The sequence below is a fragment of the Haliotis rubra genome, unplaced genomic scaffold (genome assembly GCF_003918875.1).
Source record: "Haliotis rubra isolate DU_JTF1 unplaced genomic scaffold, ASM391887v1 Scf1401, whole genome shotgun sequence".
Lineage (NCBI taxonomy): Eukaryota > Metazoa > Mollusca > Gastropoda > Lepetellida > Haliotidae > Haliotis > Haliotis rubra.
In genome coordinates this window covers 3039-13529 of record NW_025765339.1, presented here as the reverse complement: position 1 = coordinate 13529, position 10491 = coordinate 3039, and the positions used below count along the sequence as shown (strand labels likewise).

The 10491-nt window shown below is 44.3% G+C and overlaps 1 protein-coding gene across 1 annotated transcript; it reads right to left on the bottom strand.

Annotated features, from left to right (window-relative positions):
• Positions 1-4810: 4810 nt before the first annotated feature.
• Positions 4811-9534, bottom strand: LOC124268908 (cartilage matrix protein-like; the record flags this gene model as incomplete). The annotated part of the gene is given in 5 exon segments (XM_046703929.1): positions 4811-4926; positions 4929-5058; positions 6150-6289; positions 8032-8405; positions 9427-9534. Coding segments are annotated over 5 exon segments (868 nt in total), but the record flags the coding sequence as incomplete, so codon positions are not given.
• Between the last annotated feature and the right edge of the window lie 957 nt (positions 9535-10491).

The window sequence follows — 10491 nt, the reverse complement described above, 5'->3', positions numbered from 1 at the left end:
ATCAACAAACAACACTGTTCTTTACGTCCCTTTGTCTGCGGCAGGCACAGTCGAGGCAATAAAACAACAACGTTAGTAGCGATAGTGGCATGGTGTATTTAAGGTTAATTACAACGGATAAAATGTTTACATCAATGGCAACAGATATCACCAATACAAGATGTCGTCATGTTGTAGGATGTTCTGACGATGTGACGATGTTTCTGCTATGAGGACAAGTTTGCTGGTATCTCTGTTGTCTGTCCGTGTGCTGCGGCCATTACCAGCCGCATGTCTTCAAAACATCATCCCACCGGGTACCCATCCCACATGACTTGATGGCGTACGGGGCGAAGGAAGTACACTGAAGGAACTTTTTGGGATCGGAGTGGGCGTGCAGGGAGCCAACACGTGCGGTCTTACATGGATTCTCAGCAACCTTGACTTTCACAGGGTCGGAGGCGACGTCTGCGCAGTTCTGAAAGTCATCATTGTAGACGGTCCCGTTGCCACATGGTCTGACGAACGCGACGCTCAGCAAACTGCACTGGATGTACAGTGCCTTGTTCGTAGGGTGGGGGAAGTGCATTTTGCTGGGACCCAGCATGTCGTTACAGATGTAGTCGAGGTTGGGGTCGGCGTAGATAACGGTGTCGGCGAGGGAGAACACTGGAGCGTTGTTACAAGTGTTAGATCTACTGTTAAATATCCCATCGCTGGGACAGCTTGTGATGTACATGTTTCCTCTGATGTCTGAGACGATGAACTTGGTGGCGTCGGTGGGATGAGGCTGGAAGCCGTTGCTCGCCGTGGTGACGTCGTTGATGCAGGGGTTGGAGATGATAGGTTCCCGGATGTCCACGGTGCTGGTGGTTGCTGAAGTACAAGCACTGACGTAGTTAAGATGTAGATATTGTATAACTTTATGTATATACGTATGGGGCGATATCAATCACAGAACCCTAACTCTGAACGTAACCTGTATGAATTTCTACTGGCCTTTTGTTCTGGGGGTTTGCAGCTAGTGGCAGTAACAGAACCATCCATTCATTATCACACAATGCCCTAACATGAAGGACGCAAAGAGTATTGCATGAGTCACTTCACCGAGCGTGACCATCTTAAGTCTGTCCCATCCCGGGGTGAGTGTAGCGCCCTGGGTTCTACATCATGTCAATGTTACCATAATTGCGTTAAAGTTCGAGAATTTAAACTTAATGAATTGGCACATGTGTATCTAAGCGACCTCCAGTGCTGGGAATAGTATGACGTCAGCACGCTCCGTACATGAGAACATTATCATCCTTTCTTCATTCACTAAATTACCTCATATGAACACAAGGTTCGTGTTAGCCTATATTGGGCCGACACTTAGTGCGTGTGTTTTTGTTTGTTTTTGTTTGTTTTTCTCTTGGAAGGACAGATATCTATGTATGAAGTCATCAGCTGCTGAGTTGTACATCACCGCGACATGGAAACCTTCCACACGTGCAATGTCAGAAGATACGGAACGTCTCTCGCGAATCCTGCCAATACCTGGTGTAAAGACATGCCGAATACTCTCTGCCATCCCCATTAATGGCATCTAAAGTATCTTTTAAATAGTGTCTGATGTCAAAACAATTTATGTCTAACGTCCCTCGTGAACTTTATCTCATGTCTCTCGTCTCGTGAATATTGTCTGCAGTTATGTCTAAAGCTCCACCTGACTTACGTCTGCAGCCCCTTCTGACTTATGTCTAAAGCTCCACCTGACTTACGTCTGCAGCCCCTTCTGACTTATGTCTAAAGCTCCACCTGACTTACGTCTGCAGCCCCTTCTGACTTATGTCTAAAGCTCCACCTGACTTACGTCTGCAGCCCCTTCTGAGTTATGTCTAAAGCTCCACCTGACTTACGTCTGCAGCCCCTTCTGACTTATGTCTAAAGCTTCACCTGACTTACGTCTGCAGCCCCTTCTGACTTATGTCTAAAGCTCCACCTGACTTACGTCTGCAGCCCCTTCTGACTTATGTCTAAAGCTCCACCTGACTTACGTCTGCAGCCCCTTCTGACTTATGTCTAAAGCTCCACCTGACTTACGTCTGCAGCCCCTTCTGACTTATGTCTAAAGCTCCACCTGACTTACGTCTGCAGCCCCTTCTGAGTTATGTCTAAAGCTCCACCTGACTTACGTCTGCAGCCCCTTCTGACTTATGTCTAAAGCTCCACCTGACTTACGTCTGCAGCCCCTTCTGACTTTGTCTAAAGCTCCACCTGACTTACGTCTACAGCCCCTTCTGAGTTATGTCTAAAGCTCCACCTGACTTACGTCTGCAGCCCCTTCTGACTTATGTCTAAAGCTCCACCTGACTTACGTCTGCAGCCCCTTCTGAGTTATGTCTAAAGCTCCACCTGACTTACGTCTGCAGCCCCTTCTGACTTTGTCTAAAGCTCCACCTGACTTACGTCTACAGCCCCTTCTGAGTTATGTCTAAAGCTCCACCTGACTTACGTCTGCAGCCCCTTCTGACTTATGTCTAAAGCTTGACCTGACTTACGTCTGCAGCCCCTTCTGACTTATGTCTAAAGCTCCACCTGACTTACGTCTGCAGCCCCTTCTGAGTTATGTCTAAAGCTCCACCTGACTTACGTCTGCAGCCCCTTCTGACTTATGTCTAAAGCTTGACCTGAACTATGTCTAAAGCCCCTTCTGAGTTATGTCTAAAGTTTCACCTGAGTTACGTCTAAAGCCCCTTCTGAGTTATGTCTAAAGCTCCACCTGACTTACGTCTGCAGCCCCTTCTGACTTATGTCTAAAGCTCCACCTGACTTACGTCTGCAGCCCCTTCTGACTTATGTCTAAAGCTCCACCTGACTTACGTCTGCAGCCCCTTCTGACTTATGTCTAAAGCTCCACCTGACTTACGTCTGCAGCCCCTTCTGACTTATGTCTAAAGCTTGACCTGAACTATATCTAAAGCCCCTCTGAGTCTATGTCTTAAGCTTGACCTAAGCTATGTCTAAAGCCCCTTCTGAGTTATGTCTAAAGCTCCATCTGACTTACGTCTGCAGCCCCTTCTGACTTATGTCTAAAGCTTGACCTGAACTATGTCTAAAGCCCCTTCTGAGTTATGTCTAAAGTTTCACCTGAGTTACGTCTAAAGCCCCTTCTGAGTTATGTCTAAAGCTTGACCTGAGCTATGTCTAAAGCCCCTTCTAGGTTATGTCTAAAGGTTGATCTGAGCTATGTCTAAAGCCCGTTCTGAGTTATGTCTAAAGCTTGACCTGAGCTATGTCTAAAGCTTGACCTGAGCTATGTCTAAAGCCCCTTCTGAGTTATGTCTAAAGCTTGACCTGAGCTATGTCTAAAGCCCCTTCTGAGTTATGTCTAAAGCTTGACCTGAGTTATGTCTAAAGCCCCTTCTGAGTTATGTCTAAAGCTTGACCTGAGCTATGTCTTAAGCCCCTTCTGAGTTATGTCTAAAGCTTGACCTGAACTATGTCTAAAGCCCCTTCTGACTTATGTCTAAAGCTTGACCTGAGCTATGTCTAAAGCCCCTTCTGAGTTATGTCTAAAGCTTGACCTGAGCTATATCTTAAGCCCCTTCTGAGTTATGTCTAAAGCTTGACCTGAGCTATGTCTAAAGCCCCTTCTGAGTTATGTCTAAAGCTTGACCTGAGCTATGTCTCAAGCCCGTTCTGAGCTATGTCTAAAGCTTGACCTGAACTATGTCTGAAAGCCCCTTCTGAGTTATGTCTTAAGCCTGACCTGAGGCCATATCTTAAGTCCCTTCTGAGTTATGTCTAAAGCTTGACCTGAGCTATGGCTAAAGACCCTTCTGAGTTATGTCTAAAGCTTGACCTGAGCTATGTCTAAAGCCCATGCTGAGTTTTGTCTAAAGCTTGACCTGAGCCATATCTTAAGCCCCTTCGGAGTTATGTCTAAAGCTTGACCTGAGCTATGTCTAAAGCCCCTTCTGATTTATACCTAAATCTCCTCGTGAATACTTCCTGCTATCTATCGTGAATAATGTCCGACGTCCCTTGTGAATAATTTCTAAGGTCTTATCCTGACGTCTCTCTTAATGAATATATAAAGCAACTCGTAAGTTATGTAAAAAGTCCTTGTGGTCATTGTGCAGTGTCCCTAAACTCGTTGTCCAAAACAGTTTCTGGTAGGAAACATCTGATGTGCCTCATACAAGATGTCCCAAATCTCTCGTAGGTAATGTCAAACATCCCCGTGAATAATATCCAATGTCTCTCGCTAGGAGACACATAATCTATTTAGACTCGAAACTCGCAGCGCCATTCACCCAATGCTCTGAATAGCATGGCCTGAGGTCTTACGTGGACACGAGGGGACGAGGAATCCGTTGTTGACCAGGTCAGCTTCTGTGCACGTGCGTTCCCCCCTCCCAAGTACGACACAGCACCTCAGCAACTGTAACCAGGTGTGACTGTTGCGAGACAACTATATCATATGTGTACAAAATGGTGAACAGTATAATATATTTCAGTAATAGTGAGTGAGTGAGTGAGTTTAGTTTTACGCTGCACTTAGCAATACTCCAGCTATATGACAGCGGTCTGTAGATAATCGAGTCTGGACCAGACAGTCAAGTGATCAACAGCATCGATCTACGCAAATGGTATATGATAATATGTGTCAATCAAATCAGCGAGCCTGACACCTGATCCCGTTAGTCGCCTCTTACGACAAACATGAGTTACTAAAGATCAATTCTAAGCCGGATCTTCACGGGATGTTTCCAGTAATAGAAAGATTACTCTCAATGAAACTATGGTGATATCACTGGAAAAACTTTGTATTATGAAGTACCAGAAGTTACAGGGCATCTTCTACACTAAGGGAGAACTTGGCATCCCGGCACTTCAAGATATCGGAGCAAGACTCCTGAAGCTTGGTGCCAATGACGGTCACAAAGAGTGGTCTCCCTTCCTGGTAGTGTTGACCTTCATGATGGAAGGTCGCCCGTCCACCACCTGCGACGTGACGCTGTAGAACGCTGGGCCAGGGTTGGGCGTGTCATAGGAGGCGTATACATTCAGGATACCACATTCTACATCAGTTTTCTGTAACATAACGTAGGGTTGTACGCCGATGTCGGGAGATTTTCTGTCAGCCTGGCCTGACAATCTGGGTCAGGCAATCTATTAATCAGTCTAGCCGCTAATCTATCAGGCTATCTATTAGTCAGTCTAGCCGTTAATCTACCAGGCTATGTATTAGTCAGTCTAGCCGCTAATCTACCAGGCTATCTATTAGTCAGTCTAGCCGTTAATCTACCAGGCTATGTATTAGTCAATCTAGCCGTTATTCTACCAGGCTATCTAGTAGTCAGTCTAGCCGCTAATCTGATAAGCTATCTAGTGGAAGCTGGCTGAGGGGGTTAGATCGCTGTCTTTGTATGATGGTGATTAGGATTCAACCTACAAAATTATTAAAATCTGTAAAGTGTAATCCCACATATAACATACGTTATATTTCACCACTTTCTAAGTGGCATTGTGTAATCATAATTTACCAGTCAGTTTACCAGATAATCTACCAGGGACCCTGCAGGGCAATCCTATACAATCTAGCAGACAATTATCATGTTGCGTCACTCCTCAAAACCACTCTATGCTGTAGGTAGTTATTACAGAAATATTATATTATATACTGGTCACATAATAAACTGCACACAGAAAATATAAATATAGGCACAACTCGTCTTTATACATAAATACAGGTGTGAACAGAGACAATCAAACGCTCATGCACGTGCCAGGCGACGTCACGTCATTGATGGTGGCCTATCGACTTGCAATGTGTTACTGTACGTGCAGCCCGTGCAGCTGCACACAACATGTGAAACTCTGAAATGGCAGTCACTGTCGAAAGCTGTGTTGTATTCCCATTCTGAAGGAATTTTCTGTGTGCACAGTTTCCTTATGTGGCTAGTATATATTCTCTATCCGGTACAGTACGGAATACTTATACAAGTGTATCAGGACATGGAATACATAACAGTCCATTTACAGTAAAGCATAAATTTACAAGAGCTTAATTTACTTATACAAGAGCATGTGGAGGGTATCTGGTGTGATCATTTTATACAGCACGAATACAAAACAGTGCGGTATCAGAAGCAGAGGTAGAAGTAATCCATGGATGTACTCACAATAACTTTCTCCGTTCCCGACTCCGAGACGGAATTGTTTGGATGTAGAACGTAGGTGTTCCTCACTGGGTCAATGCTGAGGGGCGTGGTCACGGAGGAGGGCGTGTCATCATCGGATGTTGCTGATATAACTTTAGGGGCTGAAATGGATTGGCAACAGATCCGTGTTCTAGAACTGTGTAGGTCGACCTTGATACGCCGATATATTGTGCGTACATAGTGCGTATTGTGCGTATTACTAAGCTTTGTTCATCTGCAAGAGTCAGCTGTTACACATCAGTCGCACTCACACCCCAGTGTGTGACACATGCATCAAAGGGTATCACGCATGTCGTCATTCATCAAGTGAGCAAACAAACATCGCGGGCGGTTGGGTAGCCCAGTGGTTCAAGCGTTTGCTCGTCACGCTGAAGACTGGGGTTCGAATCCCCACATGGCTACAATGTGTGAAGCATACTCCTGGTGTCCCCAACTGTGATATTGCTGGAGTATTGCTATAAACGGCGTAAAACCCACCTCACTCACTCATTCAGTCATTTTCGTGTTGCCAGGCACAAAGTACCAGTGCTGTTTGACGTCGGTGTTGTGTTCAGAGGGAAGACACATGTCTGTAACCGTATCTGTAACTAGGCTCCCTATCAATATATATCATGGATAGCGATAATAGTTAACCAAATATCGATCCATTATCGATAAATGTCTGAGAAGTAACTTTAAGCAAAAATACCAAATAGTCTGACAGAAATGAATATATCGCTCTCCAGTCGTGATCGGTGCAAAGGTTTACACATGGGTTACTTACAAAACACGAACATAACTTAGAAACAACCCTGAATTTAAACCTAATTTGCATGAGTAAATTAAAAACTTTACCCTGTCATGTCATTATCGCTGACAATATTTTTCATATCGATATTCATAAATAGTCTTTTTATGGACGATATTTCCGATTAACGATCTTACCTGTAACTGCCTCTACGAACCCAATGAAAGTAAACATAAGCAAGACGAAAATCATGGTTTTTCGTAGAGGTGGCCCCCTTAGATCCTATGAAACATGATACTTTAAGGGTAGCAGAAGGTAATGACGACTAAAAGCCTTACCTCTACCTGCTCAAAACGGTAAACGTGTATGGGTTTCTTCTGCTCAGACTGCCGGACAGTTCTCACGCCTTCTGAGACGGCCGGACAACGTTTTTGTGTGCGTCAGATTGTCTGACCATGCTTATGTCAACCAGATCAGGCTACCGGACAATGCTTACCTCAGACAATGCTTATGTCAACCAGATCAGGCTACCGGACAATGCTTACCTCAGACAATGCTTATGTCAACCAGATCAGGCTACCGGACAATGCTTACCTCAGACAATGCTTATGTCAACCAGATCAGGCTACCGGACAATGCTTACCTCAGACAATGCTTATGTCAACCAGATCAGGCTACCGGACAATGCTTACCTCAGACAATGCTTATGTCAACCAGATCAGGCTACCGGACAATGCTTACCTCAGACAATGCTTATGTCAACCAGATCAGGCTACCGGACAATGCTTACCTCAGACAATGCTTATGTCAACCAGATCAGGCTACCGGACAATGCTTACCTCAGACAATGCTTATGTCTACCAGATCAGGCTACCGGACAATGCTTACCTCAGACAATGCTTATGTCAACCAGATCAGGCTACCGGACAATGCTTACCTCAGACAATGCCCATGTCTCCCTAATCAAAGTGCCAGGCAACGCTTACGTTCACCTGCTCAAACAGTCAGAAAATGCCAACGTGTACCTGTTCAGACTGTCAGACAGCCCTATATCCATCTGCTCAGAAAGTAAGACAATGATAAAGTCTTCCTGCTCAGACTCCGGACACCGCTTACCTGTACACGACCGCTTCTTGATGTCATACACCAGGTGGTCGATCTCCCCGAAGCTGTTGAGTTTGTAGAAGTGGGTGCAACTGGGTTTCCTGGCGACGTTGTTGAGTTCCTCCTCGTTAACACTGCCTACCCCAACGGTGAACATGATCACACCTTTGTCTTTGGCCTTCTGAGCGGCAGCAACGGTCGCAGGACGATCGCCTGAAGCACCATCGGTCAGCAGGACGGTCACTCTCTTCGCGTTAGCACGGGCGCCTTCACTGGCCGTGAATATTGATGACGTCACAACATCAATAGCGGCCGCTGTGTTTGTGGTCTGTCCGGTCTTCTGGATTCTGGCAATGGCGCTGCTCAGGGAGGCCAAGTCCGAGTGCCTGTGTGTCCATACAAACAGTACTAGATGCATCTCGGCTACAACAAGTCTCTAATGCTTAATCTACAGATAGTACACAAGTCTATAATGCGCTCTGTGGTCATATTGACAGATCGTATAGTGACTGACTGACTGAGTTTGGTTTTACGCCGCTTTTAGCAATATTCCAGCAACATCACGGCGGGGACACCAGAAATGGGCTTTACACATTGTACCCATGTGGGGATTCGAACCCGGGTCTTCTGCGTGACGAGCCAACGCTTTAACCACTAGGCTACCCCACCGCCCCAGATCGTATACAAGTCTGTAAGGTGTTCTATGGTCGTACTGACATATAATACAGTATTCCAATGTTTTGTAAATCATCTTAGAATACTTTATCAATTGTTTTAAACTGTTATATTAATATTCTTTTAGTGCAAATGTTCCTTAGCAAATGTTTTAATGTCGCCACTATAGCTCTAAGTCTTATATATATTAGTATTTATTCATCATTGATCTTTGCCTCATATGTTGGCCGTTGTTGCTAGGTATTTTAGTAATATTTGACATATGTATGGGTGTTTTGTGGTCTTATGTCTTCAATGTTAACCGTGCAAAACAAATTTCCTTCGGGATAATAAAGCATTATGTTATCTTATCCTATCTTATCTAAAGTCTGTCAGGGTGTTCTGTGGTCATACTGACAGATCGTATACAAGTCTGTCAGGTGTTCTGTGGTCTTACCGACAGATCGTATACAAGTCTGTAAGACGTGCTGTGGTTTGTACTGACAGATCGCATACAAGTCTGTCAGTGATTTGTACTTACATGTTGTGTATACTACTGAACTGAATGACCTGCGAAGCTTCTGTCATCGGGATCTGTGCGGTGATACTAAACGAAATTAATAATTACCAATACCTGGGTGTTACCAATACCTGGGTAATAACAATACCTGGGTAATAACAATGCCTTGGTGTTAACAATACCTGGGTATTAACAATATCTGGGTGTTAACAATACCTGGGTGTTAACAATACCTGTTCAGGTGGATAACGTCACCAACATGGCTGCTGAACTCGACAACGGCGAGCTGAACGCCCTGTTTAGAGATGTTGAAGTCACGTGCGATGTTGATGACAGAAGCCCTTCACCCGTTCAAACTCATCTTGGTGAATACTTCCCGACCCGTCCAGGATAAAGGCGAGATCCAGCTCGGAGGAACAACCTAGGATACAGTCATATATGGTGGCACTCTCAAAATATAAATGCTGGGGAGAACAACCTAATTTGTTATCATATATGGTGGAGCTGTCAATATATTTGCTGTGGGGAACAACCTAATTTGTCATGATATATGGTGGAGCTGTCAATATATTTGCTATGGGGAACAACCTAATTTGTCATCATATATGGTGGAGCTGTCATTATATTTGCTGTGGGAACAACCTAATTTGTTATCATATATGGTGGAGCTGTCAATATATTTGCTGTGGGGAACAACCTAATTTGTTATCATATATGGTGGGACTCTCAATATATTTGCTATGGGGAACAACCTAATTTGTTATCATATATGGTGGAGCTGTCAATATATTTGCTGTGGGGAACAACCTAATTTGTTATCATATATGGTGGAGCTGTCAATATATTTGCTGTGGGGAACAACCTAATTTTGTTATCATATATGGTGGAGCTGTCAATATATTTGCTATGGGGAACAACCTAATTTGTCATCATATATGGTGGAGCTGTCAATATATTTGCTGTGGGGAACAACCTAATTTGTTATCATATATGGTGGAGCTGTCAATATATTTGCTGTGGGGAACAACCTAATTTGTCATCATATATGGTGGAGCTGTCAATATATTTGCTGTGGGGAACAACCTAATTTGTTATCATATATGGTGGAGCTGTCGTCAATATATTTGCTGTGGGGAACAACCTAATTTGTTATCATATATGGTGGAGCTGTCAATATATTTGCTGTGGGGAACAACCTAATTTGTTATCATATATGGTGGAGCTGTCAATATATTTGCTGTGGGGAACAACCTAATTTGTCATCATATATGGTGGAGCTGTCAATATATTTGCTGTGG